Source organism: Macaca mulatta, chromosome 12 (assembly GCF_049350105.2).
Source record: "Macaca mulatta isolate MMU2019108-1 chromosome 12, T2T-MMU8v2.0, whole genome shotgun sequence".
Taxonomy (NCBI): domain Eukaryota; kingdom Metazoa; phylum Chordata; class Mammalia; order Primates; family Cercopithecidae; genus Macaca; species Macaca mulatta.
The window spans coordinates 84086182-84113630 of NC_133417.1; the positions used below are offsets into that span (position 1 = coordinate 84086182).

A 27449-nucleotide genomic window follows, 5' to 3' on the forward strand; every position below is an offset into this window, starting at 1 on the left:
CTTTGCAATATTTCTCTGCAATATTCCCGAGACAGTTGTGTAAGGCACAAAATGTAGAATAAAGTTTTCTGCTTTGTTCTAAAGCCTTTGTTGAAGATACCCTAAATGTTGTTGCTGCTTTCGTCATAACAGCATAGAGGTCCAAAGGCTTTACTAGAATACTCCAGATGATTTCCCAACCCTTTTACCAGGAAAAAACACCATTATTTTACAAATGAAAATATACAAAACTAGAAGCCATTCATTCCAGGTTTGTGCCCTAGTTCTGCCACAAATTCACTAACTTATGTAGAAGACAACCTAAAAGAATTCACCACTCCAAGCTTATTCCCCAATCTTTCGAAGAAGCCATCTTCATTAAATTATTGATGATGCTTCTTTAAGCTCTAAAAGGACATAATTCTAATGAGCTGATATCTGATACATTTAATTTGGGCCATTCTCTCTAATATATTACCTGTCTTGTCCAATGAAGAGCACTTGTCACTTTTCTACCCACACTGGTTAGCCTTACCATATGTATTCCTTTCTACTTTTACAGTTCCTAAATGCACCAAAATCACTGATAAACATGTTTCGAGTTTAATGAGCCATAGGGAAATTTTCCAGTTAACAGCTACATATAACAGAAGTTTATTTCCATCTGAATAATTCTCTTAAAAGCTTTTTCCTAAAATGAACTTAAATGTCAACAGTACAGATTCACCTTTTATGACATAACATATATTTAAGAGTATATTATCTTTTAATCAAAATAATTTTTTAAAAAATTCACCAAGATTACTGCTATTCTGTTTTTACCTATGCAAAATAGTTTTAAATAAGGGAAGAACACAATTATGGAGAGCTACAGAAAACTCATTTTCTCCATTATTATAAAACATTTTATACAATCCATATTCTTATAAAATTCACTAGTGGCTATTAAAAGTTAAAACAGTAGCCCTGCCATGTAGACATACAGAATTTTATCAACACCAAAGGTATCTCGAAGTTAAACGTATGTGGGGGAAAAGCAACAGTTTGAACAATCAGCAGACTCACAATCACAATAATTTCCAATTAACAACTTACAGAACTATCTACTGTGATGAAACATCTCAGTTTCCACTGCAATAATCTCATTTTTGTTTAAGAGGGTGAAGATGAGGAGAAAGGGCAGAGTAGGCTGGCTAAAGAGCAATAAATGTTTCCATTTTACCAGAAACATTATTTTAGAAAGAGAATGAAGGGAAAAGACATTTAAGAGTGTGCAATAGTAGGAAACATCTTATTCTATACATATGCTTTTCACCTAACAATCACCTTTATAAAGTGGGTCAGGATCAGCATGTGTAAGAGGAAAGAGAATCCCTTCTTCCAATGCACTGCAAAAATACACTCTGCTTACAAAGGTGAAAAACTGTCCACCTGCCTTTGGAAAATTACACCACTTACCAGGATACAACATATAAATTACAGACAACTGCTTCCCAGAGGACAAACCAAGTTTGAATAAACAGACAATTCAACTCCACTCCAATGATGGCAAACATCACAGAAGGGTGTGATTTCACCACTGTGAATTTGCTTGAAAAGAGCAAATTCAAACGTGCAAGCAAAATAAGAAACCATTTGCAGGGTGGGATTTAGGCCTGAAGTAGAACTGGAATGTTGAAAAAGGAAGACTGTGTAGAGATTTCTAGATGTTTTAAAAGCAAAAACTCAACGTGAAGAAAACAGAAAAAACTGACACATTTCAGGGTAATGCAACAAAACAAAATTAGGAATCCCACACTAGGTGATTTTCTATAAATTGTTTCATTACAGCTTTTAAAATTACAAAATACTGGTAGGGCTTCCTATATTCCTTTCTGTTACAGCTCTTGAAGAGACCACTAAACTTTCACAGATGGCAAACCTATATGAAAGTTTAAATATAAAGCAATGCAAATCAAAGGATCAGTTTTATGTTATGGGAAATGTTTTATTACCTGGCAAAGAAGAAAAAAACAAAGAAAGAAACATAATGAAAATAAATTTTTTTTTTTTTTTTTTTTGGTAAGAGAGTTTTGCTCTTGTCACCCAGGCTGGAGTGCAATAGCACGATCTCAGCTCACTGCAACCTCTGCCTCCCAGGTTCCAGCAATTATCTTCCTCAGCCTCCCGAGCAGCTGGGATTACAGGTGCCCACCATCACGCCTGGCTAGTTTTTGTAATTTTTTAGTAGAGATGAGGTTTCACCATTTTGGCCAGGTTGGTCTTGAACTCCTGACCTCAGGTGATCCACCTGCCTCAGCTTCCCCAAGTTCTGGGATTACAGGCGTGAGCCACTGTGCCCAGCCCATAATCAATTTTTTTTAAAGTCTAGCCTCAGAGAGCAATCATCAACTAAAAATAAGAAAAAAATTAGAAAAGATTCCCCCTCAAAATCATATTGAGATCACATATTATGTATAATTCATTTTATCCTATGATTCTAAATATGAAAATGAAGAAACAATGACACAATTGCTGAAAATTCTAAAGAAACATTTTCCAAAGCTATAAAAAAGGCTTTGAAAATCTTTAGGGAAGTGATTAATGAATAAGAAATAACATTGTGAATTAGAGCACAAATACTGAAAAGTACAAAATGGCACAAATATATATAGATTATATTAATTTAAAAAGTATATGGTTAATTCTTATCTTCTGCAAAACATTCTTTCAAATATTTATTGACATTGTCACCTGTTTTAATTAAGTGACCAATTGATAGAAACATCATATTCTAACTTAAAGACAAACCTTCTTTAAAAATAAAAAATTCATTGCCCATGGAGAAGATGGAACCACAAACTCAACATTTTCATTTCTCAGAAAAATATTTAAAAGAGTAAATTTTCCAAAAGTATCCAGCATTTCTTTAGACTAGCCTATTGTGACTCTCTAAATCACTATTTCCTGGTTATGAAAATTTCATACACTCTCCATATAATTCTACATTTATTTTGCAGAACATAATGAAGTAGTATATATAATAAGCTCGTTTTAATTTTTCTAAAAGGATTTACTTAATTATTAGTATTACAAAATACTAAATTAAAGCAAACTTCATAATAACACCTTAAACAATTTTTTTTTTTTTTTTTTAGAGACGGGGTCTCTCTCTGGCACCCAGGCTGGAGTGCCACTGCACCTTGACTCTTTGGTTCAAGTGATCCTCCCTCCTCAGCCTTCCTAGTAACTAGGAATACAGGTGTGCATCACCATACCCAGCTGTTTTTAATATTATTATTATTATTCTTGTTGTTGTTGTTATTATTATTTGTAGAGAAGGGTTCTCATTGTGTTGCCCAGGCTGGTCCCAAATTCCTGGGCTCAAGTAATCCTGCCATCTCAGCCTCCCAAAGTGTGGGGATTACAGACGTGAGCCATTGCTCCTGGCCTTAAATAATATATTATACCAAGATAAAAATGTAAGACCAATTTGTGTTTTTCCCACCTAAGAAATAATATTAAGGATCTTCAGTTAATTTAGAAACAGTCATACAAAATACAATGATTCACCATAAATCATTTATAAAGTTACCTTTCATGTTGAATTTTAAGATTATACATACATCCCAATCAAAATGGTATTATGTTGGGAGGCTGAGGCGAGCGGATCATGAGGTCAAGAGATCGAGACCATCCTGGCCAACATGGTGAAACCCTGTCTATACTAAAAATACAAAAGTTAGCTGGGAGTGGTGGCACACACCTATAGTCCCAGCTACTAGGGAGGCTAAGGCAGGGGAATCACTTAAATCCGGAAGGTGGAGGTTGCAGTGAACTAAGATCACGCCACTGCATTCCAGCCTGGCAACAGAGGAAGATTCAGTCTCAAAAAAAAAAAAAAAAGGTATTATGCCATCAAAAATAGAGAGGAGAAGCTATTTTCATGACCTGCTATTTGACATTTTAACTTTTATACTTTTAAAAAATCTAGTTGGCTTATTTTTGTAATTTTCATATTTCTTTTTAAGCAACTACATAAGAGAAAAAGTTTGCAGTCCTGGACTGGTAGATAACTCTTTGAATGTATAAAGTCTTTTCTTCTCCAAAAATGAAGAACCAATTCAATTTCATCACACTGCATACTATGTTTTTTACCACTATTTTTAGAGTACTAAAGACATCTTCATATGCTACATAACAATTTTATGAAATGAGTACAATTTACACCTTTAGTAATAATTGTCTTGAGGCAAATTTATAGGATTATCATCCCTATTCTTCTCCTTAAGTTGTTACATATCAATTATCAGTGACTCTTATGGTTCGTTATTCACCAGTGGTTTATTTGAAATTGTTTAATAGAGAAAGCCACCAAACTGATTATGATTTCCAGCTGAGTGATAAATCTGAGCAACTGACAAATCTCCCAAACTAGGCAACTAATGTCTGAAAGTTTTCAAATGAATATATTTTAAGTAAAAAAAAAAAAACTTATATTTTTAAAAGACAGTATTAAAAATATGATTCCTCCATTAAGGATATAAATCCTCTGAACAATTTAGAAAATGATGTAGGAAAATACTAAATAATGTTGCTCTCAGCTTGGAATACAAAGTTTAAAGAGAGACTGATACGTAGTTTGATACTAAAATATCAAACTTCAAGAAACAGCTTATATTATCTTGCAGTGATCAATGCAGTATGTCACTGATATCCAAAATCAAGTTTTACAAAATATCCTCCTATAAAAAATAAAATTCGTCTATCAGATAAACTACCTAAATCTCGGAAACAGGCAAACATTATTACTGGGTGTTGTTTCATGCAGTGGTGGGTTTGTATCTTTGATTGACTCTATAGACTGCTCAGTAGGTAGTAAGCTCTGTAGGAGTAGAAGTTGTAGGTTCTGTTTAGAACAAAGGCAAATAGGCTGGACATGGTGGCTCACGCCTACAATCCTAGCACTTTGGGAGGCCTAGGTGGGTGGATCACAAGGTCAGGAGCTCAAGATCAGCCTGGCCAACATGGTGAAACTCTGTCTCTACTTTAAAAAAAAAAAAAAAAAAAAATTAGCTGGGCGTGGTGGCGCATGCCTGTAATCTCAGCTACTCCAGAGGCTGAGGCAGGAGAATCACTTGAACCTGGGAGGCGGAGGTTGCAGTAAGCCAAGATTGTGTCACTGCACTACAGCCTGGGCAACAGAATTGGACTCTGTCTCCAAAAAAAAAAAAAGAAAAAAGAATAAAGGCAAATAATTGTCTAATGAGACTGATACACTTCTGTCCAGTGGAATAAGAGACAACCTCAAAGTTTACAACTTACGGATGTATAGAATAATAATTAGGTTCGTATCTAATTTGGTTGGCAATCTTTTCCTATAAAAACCCTGAATTCCTCAAATGCTCTGTGAACCACAGCTTACAAATTACTGGTAACCTAATCTATCAACGAATTGAATAATGTATTTGACTTAAGCTCATTTTATATTTGCATTAGAGTCATGATTTCACCTTTAGGAAAACGACACTTTAACATATGTTTTATCAATTTAAGAATGTGGAGTGGATCAAATTCTGACTTTCATCAACTATTTTCAAATAGCCATCTCCATGAACACTCTAATATTTATGCATACCATTAAATTTATGAAGACAAAGGTTACTGGTTATGTTCAAAGTAGCTATCATTTTACTAAGCAGAAATCTAAATTTCAAATCTATCCTCATATTACCAAAGAAATTTGAAATCTAATAATCAGCATAAAGGGAACAAGAATAAAAAAAAACTACAAAAAAGAAGGAAAAAAAGATCACTACCCTGCACAAGCATTTCAAACTTTTGCTAAGTCCTTTCAAAGGTAATACAAAACATAAAGTTTTAAAAATAATAAAGCCCTACATAAATATTACTTTCCCCCTTCATTTTATATATGTTAGAGAAGTCAAGACAAGACAAATTAAACGACTAAACCACAATATTGTATTAACTAGCACATAACATGGTTCAACAAGTTTGAAGAGAGAGGTACTTACCATCTGGTCTTTAATAAAACATTTGTGCAGGTTTTCTTTAATCTCAAATTTTAACTTGTAGAAAGATAAAAAACTTGTTTCTCCTTTACTCTCATTATTCCTTCTGTAACTATAATACTTATCCTTTCCTAGTAAAACATTCCCCAAAAACCTACCACTGAAAGTTTCATTTTGTAGGCACTGAGATGTTTTATTATTTCACTATTGCTAAGAATGTGTGTGCAAGATCCAGAATGAAAATCTGCCTTTGTATGTATTTCTGCAGTTAGTAAAGATTCATGTGTGTATATATGTTCATACACATACTATTTTGATGTGTATGTCTGCTTGTACCTGTTTGTTGAAGAATATATTTCTCACTCAAGGAAAATAGGTTTCTATAAAAACTGGAAAGAATCAGAATAAATGGAGCCAGAGGTGTTCTTGAAAGAACAGCATCATGGAAGCCTTTGGTCCTGGATCCTACAATTATGTATAGTCTCAAAAAAGAACACTATTAAATCCAGTATTAACAGATAAAGAGAATAAAGTGACTTAGAATGGGGGCTGGTTACCATTAAATAAACAACACTTTAATGAGTGACAAAAAAGGAGAGTGGAGATCCTTTTGATAGTTAATCTCTCCATTTGAAGACAAGATTAATGCCAGTATGACCTCAATTTTATCTTGTCATTAGACAGAATATAGACACTATCATCTAACCAGCAAAATCTATCACAGTCACCAGGTACAATGCTGCTGAAAGATACGAAGTACTTGAATATAATATCTGAGTTGCTAAAAAGGAAACTAAACAGGTAGGTATCTATGTCAGAGATAGGAAGGATATACAGAGAAATATTAAGGTTAGCAATGAGAGATGAATATTCAATGGCTGATGAAAAACACTGGAGGAGTGAATAGGAAGGAGGTTACCTAGAAGAAAAAATTTAGAAAGTATCATGGGCAAGAAAACAAGAAGTCATGTGGGAACAAGTTGTCACCAAAATGACCACTGGGTATTTACTTGATGAGCATTGTAGACAGCTGGTAATAAATCTTTGTTGCAGATAATTTAATTTTATAAGGTAAAACATACATTTATGCTTACAGGATCACCACTACTCTTAAAGTTTAAAAAAAATTTTTTTTAGTATTTATATTAGATGTACAAACACAGGCTTAATTACAACAGGCTAAATTATCCAAAATAATACCGGGGAAAATAATTTGCGATTAAACAAGCATCTATGTTGGATTTAATTATATAGAGCTCTAAGTATCATTTAATGGATAGTGTTGAATTGCCCCCTTAAAGCCAGGTTTGTTTGGCAGCGTATTAACCAGCATTTGAAATTACTCTCATCTCATTAGGAAATTGGGCTTTTAGTAACTGCCTAGTGCTTACTTACTTGAGAAAATATCCTAGCTGAATCTCTTAAATGTCTAAGAAAACATACTGATGAAAGAAGTTTTAATGCTTCTGTTTTAAAACAACAATCTATGACACTACAACAAGGTAGATAGAAATTCTGTCTTCTATTTTATCCTCCAAGATGCAGGGTACTTAAAGTCACTATTAATTTATATAGCATAAGACCCAACTACCAGAGCATCTCTGAGCAGATGCCTACTTAGCTTAAGCAGGATGTGACAGGTGCCTCATAAAAAGGGATCTTCCATGGTACCGAGTATTCACAGCTTTAGTTTCCGCTATTTGCCCCCGGTTCACTTTGCATTCTCTCAGAGCAACATTTCCTGCATGCCCCAGGCCATGAACTGCAGGCCTCAATGGCTGGCTGAAGTCTTCCCTCACCATGCTCCTGACTCTCGAGGCAACATTCAGGCCTCCTGCCTTCAGCTTTTACTTTCTTCCCTCACTATGCTTTTGATGCTTTTGTCTTTTTTTGTGGGGGCGCAGTTTTCCAATTAACTACCAGGGCAACACCCTTCCTAATGTGATCCAGCAGCCTTGGTCACCTTCCCTTACATTACTGGCACACATCCTTCCATCAAGTCTACGGAATAGTCAAGTCTACCAATGACAAAAGTTGAAAAGAAAAGCGGGAAAAAACTCTGGCTCCCACTTAGGATGTAGGAAGTTGGAAAGAGCATGGCTCCAACTCTTATATAACAATGACCAAAAAAAAAAAAAAAAAAAATGCAAGTTAATCTGAAACACTTTCCTGAAGCCACTGGAGAGCTAAATTCACAAGGAAACCAATTAACCTGGAATCTAAGGAAAGACGGGCATCTTCAAGAAGACGGAACTGGAGTACTTGCTTACCTGGAAAAAATGCCAGACCTGATGCCAGCCAGTAGGAATTTAGGTAAAATTTTTAATGAATCATTAAGGCCAAATGTGGGGTAGTGTGAAAGTACAGAACCCATGGAAGTATAGACACAAGAAGAATTCATACTCACTTGGAGGCTGAATCTCTAGGGGAAAGATCTCTGAAGGAGTCATGAGAAAGACTGGAAATAAGAGGAATAAGAGATTTGAAAAAGCCTCTCGGAGCACAGGCCTGGGTGAGGGGAAGAGCAGCTACTACTGGAAAGGCATGAAGCACAACCCAAAATCTTCAATGCTATCTGTCCTATGAAAAAAAAAAGTCTTAGAGTGCTGCAGAAAGGACTGAAAACCCCGCTGGCCTTAGAGGACAACTGAAGTCCCACCACACAGAGGACAACTGAAGTCCCACCACAGGTGGAAGATGGGAAAAGACAATCACAGGGGAGGGAGTGGAGACAGGAATATATTATAAACCCAAACTAACATAGGTTCCTAAAAGGGGGAGAGGGGCAACATTACCAAGAGGGCCCTTACCCACTAGGCTGAGGGACACAGAGCCTGCCTAAGATTGAGGCTGAGTAAGAACAACAGAAAACACCTCTCTAACAAATATTGAATAACAAGTAACAGCAGCCTATTAATGAGGGTCAATTGTACACAGAATGACTTTCTCTGAGGTGCAGGCACAAAGGAAAGACCTAGAGCAGAGGATACAACAAATAATGAAAAAGCAAAACTCTCCAGCAAACCAGCCCCCATCTTCAACACAAAGTAGCTCTACAGAAATTAGAAGCCTGTGGAGGACTAAGGAAAATAATAGCAACAACAAAATCCAAAGCCCACTCAATTCCTGGTTAGAACTCAACTCTTCCCTTATGCCTAGGAAAAGGACAAGATGAGCCCATGTGCAGGCACAAATACCACCTATACCTCAGTCTTTACTGTCCTAAACAAGATGTCTAACATTCAATAAAAAATAACAAGGCACACACAAAAAAGGAAAGAAAATGACCCACTGTCAAGAAACAAAGCAAACAACATTAAGTGGAGTAAGACAGATGCAGATATTAAGACTATGAGATAGGAAATGTAAGATATTGATGCCATAGAGAATGAAAAATAACATGCAAGAACAGATGAGGAATTTCAGCAAAGAGAAACTCTAAGGAAGAGTCAAATAGAAATGCTACAAATCAAAAGCACAGTAATTTTCAGTGGTCTTACCAACAAACTTAACATAACCAAGGAAACAAACAGTGAACTTGAAAATGGATCAAGAAAAATACCTAAACTGAAACACAAAGAGAAAGACGCAGGGATAAAAACAAAACAGGAGACCAAAGAAAATGGTGAGAAAATTTCAAATATTGTATCATACATCGAACTGGAGTTCCAGAGGAAACAGAAAAAGGGCAGAGAAAATATTTGAAAAGAATGTATAAACATTTTCCAAAATTGATGACAGACATCAAACCAGATATCTAAGAAGTACAGAGAACACTAAGTGGAATAAATACCAAATAAAACACACACAGATACAGCAAAATACAACTGCAAAAACCAAAATCAAAATGAAAATCTTGAAAGTGGCTAAAGGGAAAAAAAGGCAAATAACATACACAGAGGACCAAAGATACAAAAAACAGCGGCCTTCTCGTCAGTGACCATTACAATGAGAAGGCAAAGGCAATGGGATAGCACTTTTAATTTTATTTACTTTTTACTTTTTTTTTTTTTTTGAGGCAGGGTCTTCCTCTGTCACCCAGGCTGGAGTGCAGTGGCGCGATCTCGGCTCACTGCAACTTGTGCCTCCTGGGTTCAAGCAACTGTCCTGTCTCAGCCTCCCGAGCAGCTGGGACTACAGGCACATGCCACCATGTCCGGCTAATTTATGTATTTTTAGTAGACATGGGGTTTCACCATATTAGTCAGGCTAGTCTTGAACTCCTGACCCTCAGGTGATCCACCGCCTCAGCCTCCCAAAGTGCTGGGATTTCAAGAGCCACTGCACCCGGCGAGAAAGCACTTTTAAATACAGTTGACCCTTGAACAACTCAGGGCTGAACTGCACAGGTCCACTTACAGGGGGTTTTCTTCTGCCTCTGCCACCCCTGAGACAGCAAGACCAACCCCTCCTCTTCCTTTTCCTCCTCAGCCTCAAGACAATGAGAATGAAGACCTTTATGATGATCCACTTCTACTTAATAAATAGTAAATATATTTCCTCTTCCTCATGATTTTCCTAACATTTTTTGTCTAGCTTATTTTATTGTAAGAATACAATGTATAACACATATACAAAATTTGTGTTAACTGACTGTTCATGTTACTGGTAAGGCTTTTGGTCAATAGTAGGCTATCAGTATTTAAGTTCTTGGGAAGTCAAAAGCTAGACACAGATTTTCAACTGCACAGGAGGTTGCTGGTCCTAACCCCTGCATTGTTCACAGGTCAACTGTATGACTAAAGTGCTGAAAGAAAAAAAAAACAAAACCCACAAACAAAATTCTATACCCATTGAAAATAATTTTCAAAACTAAAATAGAAATAAAGATTTTCTTCAGGCAAACAAAAAATGATACAATTCAATGCCAACAGACCTGCACTGAAAGATATATTAAAGGAATGTGACACCAGACAAAAAGTTGAATCTCCAAAAAGAAATGAAGAATGTCAGAAATGGCATAAATGAAAGTAAATATGAAATTAAAATTTTTAATTGCTGTAAAAGAAAACAGACTATCTGTAGCAAAAAAAAAAAAACAATGTAGCAATGTAGTGTTTGTTTATAGCACAGTAAAAGTGAAATGTGTAACAACAATGGGATGGAATTATTGGAGATAGACTGTTTTAAGGTCCTTCTATTTCATGTGAAGTGGTATAATATTTGAAGGTTAGACTGATTATTAAAGATGTATACAGTAAACAGTAAGGTAACCACTAAAAAATTAAGAGACAGAAATTACAAGCCAATAATGGAGTAAGATGTAATTATAAAAAATACTCAGTCCAAAGACAGAAAAGAACAAAAAAACCCCATAAAATCTCGCAAGATGGTAGATTTTATAAACCGTATCAATAACTGCATTAAATACAAATAGTCATACCCATGAAAAGACAGAGATTGTCAAACTGGATATGAAAGCAAGATCCAACCACATGGTGTCTACAAAAAATTCATTTTAAATATAAAGAAATAAATTAAAAGTAAAATAATGGAAAAGATACAACACATGAACACTAATCAACAGAATGCTGGAGTAGTTATATTAATATCAGACAATGTACACTTCAGAGCCAGATATAGTATCAGGAATAAAAAAGAACATTCAAAAATGATAAATTGGGCCCTACTCACCAAGAAGACACAGCTATCTTAAATCTTTATGCAATAAACAATAGAGCTTTAAAATACATGAAGCAAAAACTGACAGAAATAAAATAGAAATAATCCCAGATGTAACAGTTGGAGGTTGCAATATTCCTCTTTCAGTTATTAAAAGAACAGGTAGACACAATATTACCATGGATAGAGAAGACCTGAATAACACTATGAATCATCTTGACAGTTACAGAACACTCCATCCAACAACAGAATACTTATTCTGGGAACTCATCAAGATAGAACATACAATGTGTCACAAACCAAACCTTAACAAACTTAAAATTACTGAAGTCAGTTGGGTGCGGTGCCTCATGCCTGTTATCCCAGCACTTTTGGAAGGCCGAGACGGGCAGATCACCTGAGGTTGGGTGTTTGAGACCAGTGTGACTAACATGGAGAAACCCCATCTCTACTAAAAATACAAAAAATTAGCCAGGCATGGATGGTGGTGCATGCCGGTAATCCCAGCTACTTGGGAGGCTGAGGCAGGAGAATCTCTTGAACCTGGGAGGCGCAGGTTGCAGTGGGCTGGGGTCGCACCACTGCACTCCAGCCTGGGCAACAAGAGCAAAACTCCGTCTCAAAAAAAAAAAAATGAAAAAAACCTGAAGTCATAAAATACATATTCTTGACCATAGCTCACAAACATGAACTCAAAATAGATCACAGATCTAAATTTAATGCCTAAAACTATACAACTTTTAGAAGAAAATATCAAGGACAATCTTTGTGACCCTGAGTAAGGCAAAGATTTCTCAGATTATGACAACAAAAGTCTGATTCATAAAAGAAAACCGTTTCTCCAACTGTGAAATCAGAAGGAAAAAAAAACTGAAAAAGTGGACTTCATCACAGTTAAAAAAATTTCTTGAAAAATGTTAAGAGAATGACAAGGCAAACAATAGACTAGGATATAATATTAGTAAATTATGTGTCTGATAAATGACTTCTATACAAAATACATAAAAAACTCTCAAAATCCAGTAACAAAAAAGACATTTAAAAAAAAAAAAAAAACGGGTAAAAGGTTTAAACAGATACCATCTGTCATACTGTGATATAAGAAATATGCGTTTGCTCTTTGTCCTCGGTTCCCGGCACAGAACTCCTGAAACCCTTGTAATTCCTGGGTGATACGAGCATCTTTTATTACAGTATTTGGTCTCAGTCTCCAGTTATTGATACAAGAGTTATTAAGATCCTTGGCATTTCTGGAGTGATAAGTGTTTTTTTGGATGTTAATAAGATGAATGGTGGCTGTGGGCCTCTAAACAGATTAAAGATGAGGGCTTGTCACCAAAAAGACCAAGGCATAATTAGAGAGTTGAAACTTTCATGGCCACTCCTCTCCCTCCAGGGAAGGGAGAGGGGCTGGAGACTGAGTTAGTTAATCATCCATGGCCAATGATTTGGAGAGTTTCTGGGTTGATAAACATGTTCACGGGCCAGGAGGGTGGTGTACCCCAACTCCCTAGGGTTAGAAGCTCCTGCGCTCTGGATCATTTTAGACCTCACACTTTGTATATCACTTCGTCTGGGCTGTTCATCTGTAACCTTTATATAAAGCCAGCAAATGTTAGTGATTCCCTGAATTCTATGAATCAATACAGCAAATTACTAAACCTGAGAAGGGGCTTGTGAGTACAGAAACAGTTTTCCTACCACCAGTCAGGGGCTAGAAATGGAGAAGTTAACTACAGGAGCATATAGGGGAATTCTGGGGGTGATGAGACACTTCCTGATTTCTTGATTGTGGTTTTACATGTTTTGTCAGAACTCTCAGAATTATCACTAAAATGGATTAATTTCACTGCACGTAAATTATAGCTTAACTTTTTAAGTAAAGAATAAAACCATGTATTTTTAAGAAATTTCCAGCCATGTCCTTTAAGAATAAACTAAGTTTTCTCAAATCTTTCTATCCAATATACATTAACAATCTTTTCTCCATACCAAAAATACACTGATATTGACCTAGGTAAAAACAAAAACGAGTGTATAGTATGGCAAGTTCCAAAATGAATCTTTATTATCTGACTGTAAGCATTCCAAGAGTCTATGTTATACCAGGTTGGAGTTAGACTTTGTATTCTTCAAAGTTTCCACACTTTATTTAGACAATGTAAAGCCTGTTATTTATCAACTCTCCTACTGGCAGCTGAGAATTAACAGGTGTGGAAGAAAGAATATGACAAACTGTTTAGATTTAGTGCTTTTTTCTAACCTCCAATAAGATGCACTATCACACAAGGAAAGTGAAAGAGAGAAAGAAAAAGTCAGTAGGAAAGGATGGATAACTGTGTTCATGTATTAAAACTGGCCAGATACTAAAAAATAATTATGACATGTCACAGAAAATAGACTATAATTTCAACTCCAAAATGTCTAGGACTTCCTAGTATTTGTTAAATTTCCTCTCCATAATGCAATAAAAAATTTTAAAAACAAAGGTTCTACTTATTCAAAGTTAACAAAGAATGATATAATTGAAAATGGAAAACAAGAACGCTTTCATGATCTTTACCAAAATATCATACTTCATTCAGCAAGTATCCAAATGCTGACTGTATACTAATTATTACTTAGGCACTAATTAAGTATTCCTTAAACACTGCTTAGTAACCACTGCTGAACCATCAAAAATAATTTCAGTAAAATACTATTTTTAAAGATATAATGGACTTTAAAAAAAGAAATTACATTTACCTCAAAGCCAAGTCTATCCTTTTCTTTCCAAAAACAAAAATGTGTTACTTTCTTATCCCAGAATTCATCTGGCTTTACCACACAAACAAGGGACACCTCAGCTGGAACAACATTCTATAAAATACAGAAAAATAATCACAAATTACACACGTAAAATGAATAATTTACTAAATTTATAAATTACCAGTCAAGATTAAGCTACATAAGAGACGTTTGGAGAATTAAAATAATAAAGAAGAAATTCTCTAGACTTTAAAACATACACGGCAATAAAGAAGAACTTGAAAAAGAAGCTGATTCAGAAAATACTTCAAATAAACAATGCAGCATAAATTGTACATGTGAATCACTTTTTGTTTTATTGAATCTCTGTACTAGGAATATGTTTAGATTAAACTGTAAGAGTTAATTTTTAGTTGAGAAATTATTAAATTTGATTTTTTTACAATATGAAAAATTTTTTCTAACACAATCCATCTTGGAGAATTTCTTCAAAAGACGTAAAATCAATTTTCTCACTAAAACAAGTTTTTTATCAGTCACTATACAATGAGGCCAAGATTTTATATGATTATTAACTTGAAGAGGAGGACAAAAAGCTAATCTTTGACAAATACCATTTCACATTTACTTGATACGGTTACTTATACTACCTAATGAATTGAAATGAACACTTATTGAATTAATAAATATCTCACATATATTTTATCAAGTCCTATAGAGTCTAACTTTAAAATGTATCTTAAATCCAACAAGTTCTACAGCCTGCATTGTTAACAACTTCAAACTATCCAGCTTTCTGAAATATCATCATTACAAGGCTCCTTGCTTGACTTTCTCTTGCACTCTGAATGAAATTCAAACCTCTTACCAAGACCTACAAGGCCCTTCAAGCTCAGGCCCATGTTGGCCTCTCAGATCTCATCTTACACCTTCCCCTCCTAGCTCACTCCTCCACAACAGCCATGCTAACCTCGCTGCTCCTGCAATATGAAGTCTGTTCCACTTCAGGTCTTTGTCCATGCTATTTCCTCTATCTGGAATGTCCTTTGCCTTATACCTAGTAGTGTTCCCTCAGTTTATTTAAGATTCTATTCAAATATTCCCTCTTCAGAGAGGCCTTCCCTGTCTACCCTATCTAAAGTGGCATCATCTGACTCAGTCTCTTTTACTACTGTATTTTTCTTCACAGCATTTATCACCATGGGCTGTTACATTTGCTTAACTGCTTATTGTCTAACTCTTCAAGTAGAATATAAGCTTCCCAATGGCAGGTACCTTATCTATGCTGTCATCCCTATGTTTCCAGTGTTTATGACAAATGTCTGACATATATAATAGAACACATGCTATAAATATTTGTTAAATAAATGAAACCTCATTAACAAGTGGATCTCATTCTCTTAATTTTACAGGAGAGTAATTTAAGCTTCAGAGAAATAAAGTTACTTGTCTAAGATAAGAGTTAAAAAGTCACTAGGCTGAATAGAAACCACCTCTGTCTGACTCTAATGTTCTACTACACTATTTCATATGCTCTGAACTTGGGGTCAATATATTCTTTCCAAAGGTCCAGATAATAAGTATTTTAAGCTTTGCAGGCCATAATGTCTCTACTGCCACTACTCAGTTCTGTCAGGACAGTATGAAAGCAGCCACACACAATATATAAATGAATGGGCATGGCTGAGCTCCAATAAAACTTTATAAAATCAAGGGCCCAATCTCTGTTCTAGACCATAAATTGCAGCACTGAATAATTATAATAATAATTACTATTATTACTATTCAGGGAAAAATGGAAAACCTTTAGAGATAAACATGCACACATCATAAATCTAGCATCCTCTGCAACAACTGGATTGGAACTAAAGTAAGTAAAATAAATTCAATGGTATCAAAACTTTTATCAGAGGGGCTGGAAAATTTAAGATAAAATTGAGCTTTATTCATATATTGCCTTGTGGAAGATTATTATTTCAAAATCATTGAATATGAAAGCTGTGAGAAACAAGAGAAACCAAGCCCCTCATTTTAGAGAATACTAGTTATAGGCACTGTGGGGTCCCAAACAACTGGTCCCAGTACCTTCTGAGATGAAAGCAATGAATGACTTCATATGTAGAAACTGTATGACTAGAAGTAAAGAGGCCATTGCAACTTCTGAAAATGTTAACTATTAATAAATCCAAAAGTTGTTAAAATACCTATCAGAAAAGAAATCGCAAGAGGGGATTAAATCATCCATTGATTGTTCTTCAAAACTGCCATTGATCAAAGTCCAGTTCAAACAGCAAGTCCCAAACAGCTCATCTGTGACACAGTTGAATGACAGGATGAAAGGAAGAACACAAGGTCATAATTAATGGATTTCTTACCTAAGAGTTATTTTAACAACTTTCACAGAGAAGAGTTAATTCTCAAAGTTTGAAATATAAAAGTGCTGGAAGCACTTTTTTTTTTCAAAATAAAAGTTATTTTAGGACACCAATTTGTGCTCCCTTAAAAACTGATCCTCCAGAGGCTATGTCCTTTCTAACCCAAAGAGTGATTCTAGCTTGTAATCCCAGTGATTTGAGGGGCTGAAGCAGAAGGATCATCTGAGCTCAGGAGTTTGAGACCAACTGGAACAATATAGTCTCTACAAAATAAAAAGAAGTAGCCAGGTGTGGTGGCACTCGCCTCCACACTCCCAACTCCTCAGGGTGCTGAGGCAGGAGGACTGCCTGAGCCCAGGAGCTGGAGGCTGCAGTAAGCCATGCAACTACACTCCAGGCTGAGTGACAAAGTGAGTCCCTGACTGAAAAAAAAAAAAAGTTGGGGTGGGGGAATTCTAATGATGAAAAGTTTAAGCCAAACATTTAAGAAGAATGAGGCAATGGGTAGAAAATTCAGACACCCCCGCCTCAAATACAGGCCACTGGTAAATACACATTTTAAAATGGATAAAGTCAAGGCCTGGGGCTTACTTAGTCTGTACTAAGTTCCGATTTTAAGTTATTTAAAATCCTTGAGCCTCGTTGACCTTCTCTGTAAGGTTGTGAGGCCAAAATTAAATGAGATAATTTATATAGCAAGCTTTGCACAGTACCAGAAACATAATAAGCACTAAAACTAGAACTAAAACCTAAAATTACCACTTTGTTCCTATCCCTTGAATCCCTTTTTCCCAATTAACCTAAATAAATGATAAAACGTTAAAAACCATTCTCCTTAGTTATTTAAATTTTAAAATTATATGCCTTTCCACAGACTCCTAAAGTAGCTACCAAATTATTTGTTGAATTCATTTAAAATTCTTGATCTTTCTTTCAATATTACTGATGTCCACTTAAGTGAATGTTCATGATTCCACGTTACTACCAACTTATGTTTCTCCCAGACTGGCCTGCCATCAACTACTCTCATTGTACTTGCTTCATTTATGAGCTATATGTAACTCAGAGTACCTGTGAGGAAGGCCCTCTTTACTTTCATTTAAATTGGATAATTCAAATTTTACCTCTCTAGAAGCCCTACAGAAGGCCAAGTGCATGACAGCAATCTGCCCTCCGCATCACTCAAATGTTTTATTTTTCCTTTTCAAATCACATCTTCAATACCCTTAAAATAAATCAACAAATGTCTACTGGGTGCCTACTACATGCCAGGGGTCACAGAAACATTCTGTGTGGAACATGAGGAAATATAAAACACAAGACTGGCATCAGATCTCAAAAAGTTTGTAATCGTAGATGTTTATTAAATGTTAATTTGTGAGGGGCTGAAATTCCTGAGGACACAGATGTTAAGTAAGTTTCTTCTGGACTATAAACAAATAATAAGATCATCGTGAATCCTGATGCTTTATGTAGGAAATAGGGGACTAGAAGAGAAAGACAAGCCAGAATCACCTGAGAAGTTTCTCTGAACTACACTTAACCAAAAATCCTACCACCTACCTGTAGTTTCAGAATGGGGTGCAAGAGGGAGAATGACAGACACCAGAGCATGCAAAAGCTCCCACATGAGTCTCATAATTTCAAAGCTCACACTTTTAAAATCACTGGCCTCCTTTCTTAAATTACTTAAACATGACATATTATTTTCATTTACAAACCTATTAGAAGAGATTTACTTAACTGCCTAAATTCAAACCTAAGGAGTTGAATTTGAACAATCCAATAGTGATCAGTGCATTTTCAGAACTCAGTCACTGCTAGGACGCCAGGCACAGTCCAATAAATTAAGTGCATTTGCCATTTTCACCAGGATCTGTTGCTGTAAAATAAAAACCATTTCCTGATAGACAAAACCAAAATTACCTGTAGCATTACGACTACTGTTTTCACCACATTCCACTGTGATTTTCTGCCATCCACAATCACGGTAAATCCTCTAGCCTTACACTTCTCACTGAAACAAAACAAAATTACACAGCATTAAAACAAGCTCCAGAATTCGTTCTTCATAATTCTAAATAAAGAAGGTTTAAAACTTAACTGCATATGCAGTAGAATTAATCTCACTTGGTTTAGTTTACATTGCCAATAAATAAAATTCTTCAGAGTATCCTTTCATTTTCTCAAGCAATTTATTTTTCTCATTTTAGGAAATGTTCACAATTTACAAACTAATGTGGCAAGAAAATTATTCTAAAAGCATAAAAGTCAATGTCTTAAAAAGTAAAGAAATCAAAGCAACATTCAAACAGTACTACTAGTCTCTCAATTTCTTCATCAGTAAAAAGGGATCACAGTGAAGTAAGTCACTAATTGCCAAATATGTTATATATTTCTTGTCTCACCTTCCTGCCAGAAGTATAAGATTTGTGAAGTGACAGTTCAAAACAGATAGAAAATAGTTATTAATAAATCACAAAAATCGGCTTCTTAGCGTTCTTTTGGAGAAATTTAATGAGATGAGGTAGAACCTGCTGATTCAAAAGCTTGAATAGACCATGTCTAACCCACTTCCGCTCTCACTTTGCATTCTCAGTCACTTGACCAACAAAATATTATCTTCAGTGTTGGATTTCTGTATTATATTGAGTGATTTAAAGTATTAACTAAACACTTCCCAGAAGTCTAACCTAGTAAAACGCAACTTCTGGAGGGAAAAACTCCATTCTAAAGGCCAAAACTACATACCTATCATTATCATTATTATTATTATTATTATTATTATGTTTACTTATCAACTTAATGTAAAGATCTCAACTGCACTCCTTCCAATACAGTAAATGGAACTACAGCTTTGCTTATCAGAGCAAGATTTTGGTAGTGAAACCTGTCCCCATACAAACTGTTCCCAATTACATACATTATAGGAAAAAATAAACAGACCTTTTCCTGGGATTTAAATCCACCAACAGTTCAGGGGACTTTACTAGTCCTCCTCTTCTCCCTCCAAGCATGCACACTAGTTCCAAGAAGGTTCTTGTAGAAGTCATGTTCTGTTCTACCGAGAAACAGTAAGACTACAAGGAATGAGGATGATATTGCTAAAAGTTTAGAGTGGGAACAGGCAAGGACAGAAGCTGAGCTTCCAAAGTAAACAAAAGAGTATTCAAAAGGTAAGGCAAACTGATGCATATGTTCACACAAAAACCTGCATGTAAATATTCATAGCAGAATAATTCATAATAGCTGAAGAGCAGAAACAATTCAAATGTCCATCAACTGATGAACAGAAACACAAAACACAGTATAACCAAACAATGAGACATTCAGCCATAAAAAAAGATGAAGTACTGACAGATGCTACAACATGGCTAAACCTTGAAAACATTATGCTAAGTAAAAGATGCCAGACACAAAAGGACACACATTGAATGATTCCATTTATATGAAATGTCCAGAATAGGCAAAGCCAGAGACAGAAAGCAGATTAGTGGTTGACAAGGGTTAGGAGGGAAGAATGGAGTGACTGCCGATGGGAACAAGGTTTATTTTGGGCTGATAAAAATGTTCTGAAACTAGATAGCATAACGGATGCATAACCTGTGAATACACTAAATATCACTGAATTGCCTACTTGAAAAAGATGATTTTTATGACATCTGAACTATATCTCAATAAAACAAAAGTACTCTATTTTTGGATTTGCATCACAAGATAAAGGACCCACTAAATATTCTTTGGGAAAAACTAAAGGTAAGGCCAATACAGTCATCACTTGTGGGTTAGCAAAAGAAAATAAAAGACTTGCAGAGGGGGCTAGGTGTGGTGCCTCACGTCTCTAACCCTAGCACTTTGGGAGACTAGGGCAAGAGGATGGCTTGAGCCAAGGAGTTCGAGGCCAGCATGTGAGACCAGCAAGACTCCATCTCTATTTCAAAAAAGTAAAAGACTTGTGGAGAGAAGCAAACCTGACACATAATGACTATCTGTGGGCTCAAGTAATGAGGGGATTCCTGGGGTTCTCCACCAACAAGACATCTAAGAAGACCACCATGATATAGAAGAGGATACAAGCCCAACAGTGATCAGCTAGGCAGGGTAGCTGGTTGTTGAGTGGTCTGGAGTAGTGGCAACAATGCAGGGATTCTACCAATGCCTTTTGCAGGAAGGAGAGCTAAGACACAGCTGTCCAGAAGAGGGCCTTCCCACCAAGAGAAACGTGCCATTCTCATAATGTGGTACTTTCTCAACATTGGCATCTATAGTCCTGAGATGTAGGTTACACAACCATTTTGTTAAATACATTTTATATAAGCAATACATTTACATTTCAAAGCACACTATAAATTAATCTGTACATTAAGACTAAGAAAGTAATGAAGCTTGAAAATACCATCTGTAGTGATCTTAAAGGAATAAAATACTCTAAATTTATCTTTCAGAGTACTTAGAAACACACTTAACCCTCTCATATTCTCACATTTTACTAAGATAGATAATGAAAATACACAGAATCCAAAGATATTACTATTTCAAAATTGCCAGACCAAGTGGTCTTTCAGGTACTTGAAAGGAAATAGTTTTGTTTTTTACTTCATCCTTGTAAGTGGTATGATGGCTTAAACTGCTTCTAACGACATATTTAATTTAGAAGCATGCTATACCCTTTATAAAGGGCCTGTTGTAGGACCTGAAGTGCTATTAATAACAAATTCCTATAGCCCCTGTTACCATGTTTATAACTATACTTTAACAGTAATAGAAAAAAAAATCTAAGACCCCGCCTCCTAGTTCCTAGCCCAGTTAAACCTTTCAAGAGTGACATAGCTGAGTTAAAACCGCTATGTAAAGGTGAGGTTGTCTAAACAGTCCACTCACTTTTGACACAGAAGACACTGTTAGTGGATTTCCTGGGTCCAATATCCTGCAGATCTTCACTCATTTCTTTGATTACAACTACACGCTCCTTCTCTTCCACTCACACAGCTCTGCTAGTATTTACATAATGGCACTAATTTCACTTATGCTTTTATTATAATTACTTGTTTACAATTCATCTTCATTAGATAATATGCTTCCAGAAAGCAAGAATGTTACCTTACAAATGTCTTGGCAGCTTCTAGCACTGTGCTTTAAATACAGAAGGCCTTTAATAATGTTAGATGACACACATCACATCACTCCTCAGATACGACAATAGCTTTCCATCTCATTCAGAACGGAAGACATGGCCTACATGGTCTTCCACGACCTGACTCCTGACTCTCTTCTGATCCCCCTCCCAGCACTGTGCTCCTCTCTCAAACTGTTCCAGCCACACTAGCCTGCTTGATCTTTCCAGAACATGTTAAACCTGCTCCTGCCTCAGGGCCTTTGCACTTACTGCTCACTCTGTCTTCGATGTTCGTTGATCAGATTCTGTAGGGTCTGCCCTTCCTTTCAATCATCTCTGGCAAAATATCATCTTATTTTGTAAAGTATCACCACTCTATCACTCTGACTCTTTTCATGCTTTGTTTTCATAGCACTCATGAATATCCAAAATACTGTACACTTAGTATCTGAAACAGAAAACAAACTCAGGGCCAACCTGTGTACAAAAGAGTCAAGAAATGCTTCCATTCTCAACTGTGCTAGGTTAGCCATTTAAAATAGCTATATATCACACTTTGTCCCTGTGATCATTAAAATTAAGCACAAACTATAAGAAATGGGGTAATTTCTTTTCATTTTCACAAAAATTTTGAAAAGCTATTATTGTATTCAAAACGTTAAGATAGTCATTGCACAAAAAAAAAAAAAAAAAACAATTTTGGACATCTCCTATTAGGAAGAGGCCACCTTAGCTAGCTACAATGTTGGAGATGTCTGCAGATGTTCACAGCTGGAAGGAGTTAAACATTAACAGTTGGAAGCTGGGAGACAAAAGCAGGTCACAAAAGAATGTAGATATACTAGAAATGAAAAAACTTTTCTAGACATATCCGGGGCCTGATCTGGTAGGGTAAACTTAAAAACATTCCTAGGACAAAAAGAGGGCTGAAACATGGGTGATAATGTGATAAAACTACACACAATGTTAGTTTTAGATTTTCTAAGTGGTGGACATATGGGTGTCACCATATAATTCCTTCAACTTTTTTGCATATATAAACATTTTAATAAAATGTTGGGGGGTTACATTTTAAAAGCACTTCTGAGCAGTGGAAATTTTGAATGAAAAACATTGGTTTTAAGATCACACATCTAGTTAACTGCTCTCTAGCATCACAATGGAGAGATCAAAAACACCTTAGCTCTCTAAAGAAATGGCAAGTACGGATAAAAAGCTGACAGCCACTTTGTTAATCCCAAAATTATGGGAGACTGATCCAAGAAAGCAGGACAGAGTTTTCATGAATACTTGAGAAGGTCAAATTTTAGCAAAACAATCATAAGAAATAAAGTATCCATGTATCTATTTTGCCTTGCTAGAATAAGTTCTTTCATCTTGCTTCAACTTACACCTTCTCTGCTAGTTGGCAGGTAAGTGTAGATATGCAGAAACTGATTCATCATTTACACTGGAGGAACATCATACGTACATTTACATGAGAAAAAGAAAGAGAAAATTTAAATAGTATAGGCTGTACTTCCTGCTTATCCACACCAGAGTGAACATGAGTCAGGAGATGCGAATGAATTTGCTGGGCCTTTAGCCTCCCTCAGTTACCCAGTGCCTCTGACAGGGTAAGCATCCTGTTGAACTGAATATGATCCCAGTATATACAAACATGCATTTTCTTAAAACAAACCTAATCACAAGACAACTATATCTTCTGGAATTCAGTATGAATAACTTGCTCCAATGCTGAAGGAAAACCTAACATGTTCATGGAAAGGTAATACAGTCTCTGATCCACCCTCAGGCATTTTTCAAAAGTAACTTTGACAATTAGTAGTTTTTGCTTTTCATCTGAACCCACTGGACTTCACGTGAGATGCAACTACACTGAACTCTATTCATTTGAAGTACAAAAAGGCTCTAAATTGGTGTCAGGAATTGTGGACACTCATCCCAGCTGTGCGACTCACTAGGTTTGAGATCTTGGGCAAGTAACCATAACCTCTGAATTTCAATTTCCTCAACTACAAAATAAGGTAGTTGTTCAGATGGCACTTGACATATTTAACCTTCTATTAATCCATCTATGAATTTTTTTTCATAACTTGTAAGCTGTAAGTCTGGCTAACCATGGTTACCTAAAAAGCAGTTTGTTATCTAATGGTGAACAAGTTAGCAATCCACAGTTTGGGGGATTAGCAAGATTACTGCTAATGCAATTAGCTAATGCTAATACTAATACACTGACTACAGATTCTCATCATTTTCACCCCCAGAAACTGAAAATATTGAAAATTTTCACATGAAGAGCTCTATTTCCACAATATTAAAAAAAAAAACAGCAACAGAATCATTAAATTACAGAACACTACTGGACGCAGGTGCGATTAAAATGAGTTGTTTTAACTCCATACTCTGCAAGGTGGTTTAAACGGAAAAAAGCTATTGTATCAATAAAATGCAAATACAGGAAAAACATACAAAGAATTGTTTACTCTGACGAAAATGTTTTAAAATTCACTAGCCAGAACTTAAGAGCAGTATATGAAATAGTCGTGTTCCTTTTTCTACCTCTACATTGTATACACACACACACACACACACAGACACACACACAGAAACCTGCCCTCATTTACATGCTTAATTGTAGTGGTTTACAAACCTGGTTGCACATTAGAAATATACAAGAAGCTTAAAAGACTTTCTAAAAATTCTGATAAGCAGGCTTCCCAAGAACAATTGGATCAGAATCTCTGGAAGTGAACCCCTGATCATTAGAATTTTGAAAAAAAACTCCAGATGACTAATATGCAGTCACAGTTGTGCCCCAGTCCCAATTATGGGAGAAGCAGATGGGGAGGAAGCTTTATTTTTGTTGTTGAAGTGATGGGTAGACTAGGGCAAATAAAGAGGTTTAAGTTGGGTCTTCACTGAACAAATGTGAAAACTAAAGTTAAAGGCCCTTTACATTGAAATATAAACAAACATTTTTGACATTTTTTAAAATAAAAATATTTATAAACTCCTAACAGCCTTCACTCACTCAGTACATTAAAACCTGCACACGTATTTATATCAATATGGTGAAATAGCTTACCTAAATAAAAGATCTTTTCTACTGATTAAATTCTCCAATTTTTCTAAAGTTACATGATATAGATGCTTAGTTACAGTGTTCCTTAAAAGTTGACAATACATACATTTTGGAAATCTATAAATCATTAAATTCATCAAGAGCATAAAATGAGCATTTTATCTGCAATGATGTTATAAGTCATTGATTTTAGTATCTATAATTATAATTTCACTGCTAATAAAAGCAAATAAGATAGCAAAGTATACTTCAACAATAGAAAGAATCATTAGTAACTGAAAGAAAACATACTGAGATTTAAGAAAAGACACCTTTAGAGTCACCTTGGAATGCTGAGTAGGTAGTCTAAGGTGACACTCAGCTCATCCATATTGGTCTGTTCGAGGCATAATGGAATTGTCAAAATGAGGCCACTCCGTCTGTCCTTTCCTCCTATTAAAAAAGAGATTTAAATTTAACATGTAATACATATTAAGGCATAATCTGAATAATATATATTTGAATCCAATCTTACTACAATAATAAGTTTAAGACATAAATTGGAAAATATCTAATGGCTACCTACAGATTGTAAATGTTTATGATAGTATAGGAGAATTATAGAAAATTTAGAAAAAACGAAAAAAAAATCACCCATGAAATCTTCACCCAAACAGCAAATATCGCTTTATTTAAATTTCTTCCATTTAGTGTGCTTAATGTAATCAATTCATCAAGCACCTCTCGTGTGCCCAGCACAGTAAATACTTGCAAGTAAAGTAAAATAAATTTCCAATGAACCTAGGAAGAAAACATTTAGGTCATAAGAAATAAGATAGTTTGTTATGTTGTATAAGATATATAAAAATTATAAAAAGGGATTTAGGAAATGATTAAGAGCTGCAGTAAATGTGAAAAGTTTCATTAAAAAGCTAAGACTTGAGGAAAACAGAGCTGGGGTATTGGTGTGCCTGTAGTCTCAAGTCCCAGCTACTCAGGAGGCTGAAGGTGAGAGTATCACTTGAACCCAGGAGTCCAGTACTAGCCTGGGCAACATAGCAAGATTGCATCGAAAGAAAGAAAAGAAAAGAAAGAAGAGAGAGAGAGAGAAAAAGACAGAGGAAGGAAGGGAGGGAGGGAGGGAGAGAGGGAGGGAGGGAGGCAGGGAAGAATTTGTAAACCAAGTCAAAAGAGTATTCTGTTATGAGGAATGATCTGCGTTAACTCACAAAGGTCAGACAGGCATAAACTGTTCATAAGACAATAAAGATAAAGCACTGCACAGCTGAGAAGGGTGCATGGGAACTGGATATTGAAGTCTGAAATCAAGGTAGTAGAATACAGTTACATTCCATGTACGTTCAAGTCCCTTTCAGTGTGCCAAAAGTATAATGTAACTTTTAAATACTTTTATACCCACATCGTGTCTTTGGAAGTTTCCTACATGTTTTATTTTCATACTGAAGCCCATCTTCTGACCTAGTTGACATTTGAGGTAATTTTAGAAGCTTAAAAAGAAGAAAATACTGAAAGAAACAATTCCACATGATCGCTAGACATCTATCACTAAAAACTGGTAAGTGTGAAGTGAAGAAAAGTACTCATATTAGTGACACAAATGGAATTCATAACGTATGAACCATAAATGAACTTCTGTCCTCCATTAGGTCAACCATTACTACTATCCAACCACTTTGTTTAATGTCAACAAATAACCATCTAAGATGATTCAACTTACTAATCAATCAATATGACTTCAACTGCATATTTTTTGTTCAGAATGTAAGTGTCATTTTTCAAAAAAAAAAAAAAGGATTAACACAAGTGATTTTCAAACTGCATCCGCTGAAGGACTCTGTTGGTTTGAAAAAATTTTCTCTATTACTAAAAAAGTTTGAAAATTACTGGCTTAAACAATCAATGGTCAAGTGAAGAAGTTAATAGGAATAGGCTAAGAAGTCTTTCATTTATACTTCAAAATTGCTAAGCTTTATCCATGCATTAAGCCAAGCCCCAAAAAAGGCTCACACCTGGACTATGGCACTCTGACTCACTGTAGAATTGTCTTTAGAAGATAAATTGAACATTCAGGGCTGTATTTAACTCAATTCCCTCAGCTTTTATTCAGGGACAATAAAATAATCACCAGTGTAAAAGTACCAGAGGGGTGAAAGCCAACAGGAAAAAGACTTTCAAGGTAGTTATGGTCAAAAGCATCAAATGCTACAGAGACAAGTGTCACAAGATGCAAAAATGTCATGGTAAAGATTATAAGAGAATAATAATGTCTGCTATTGAAAAGAGTGTGAGAACACAGGCATTTTCATACACCATTGGAAAAAACAGAAATTGAAACAATCTTCTTGGAGGGCAATCTGACAAAACCTAACACAAATATAAATGCATATTATCTTTATACCACTTCTACTTATAAAAATGCATACTGCTGAACTTGTACAAAATACACAAAGCTTTTTAGGTATAGAAGAGAAAAAAATGCACAAAGCTATGAATAAGAATATTTACAAAATCAT

The 27449-nt window shown here is 35.5% G+C and overlaps 1 protein-coding gene across 12 annotated transcripts in view; it reads right to left on the minus strand.

Annotated features, from left to right (window-relative positions):
- The window catches only part of SESTD1 (SEC14 and spectrin domain containing 1), a 157184-nt gene that overhangs the window by 50155 nt on the left and 79580 nt on the right, over positions 1–27449 (minus strand). For 10 of the 12 annotated variants that reach the window (XR_013401799.1, XR_013401801.1, XR_013401800.1 and 7 more), the window contains 3 exon segments: positions 25260–25368; positions 18662–18752; positions 14358–14471 (listed from right to left, as the gene is read on the minus strand). Coding sequence is in view for 9 of the 12 variants with exons in the window: in NM_001257515.1 (NP_001244444.1) it covers positions 14358–14471; positions 18662–18752; positions 25260–25368 (314 nt within the window). In the remaining 3 variants the exon portion in view is untranslated. 12 annotated transcript variants of the gene reach the window in all.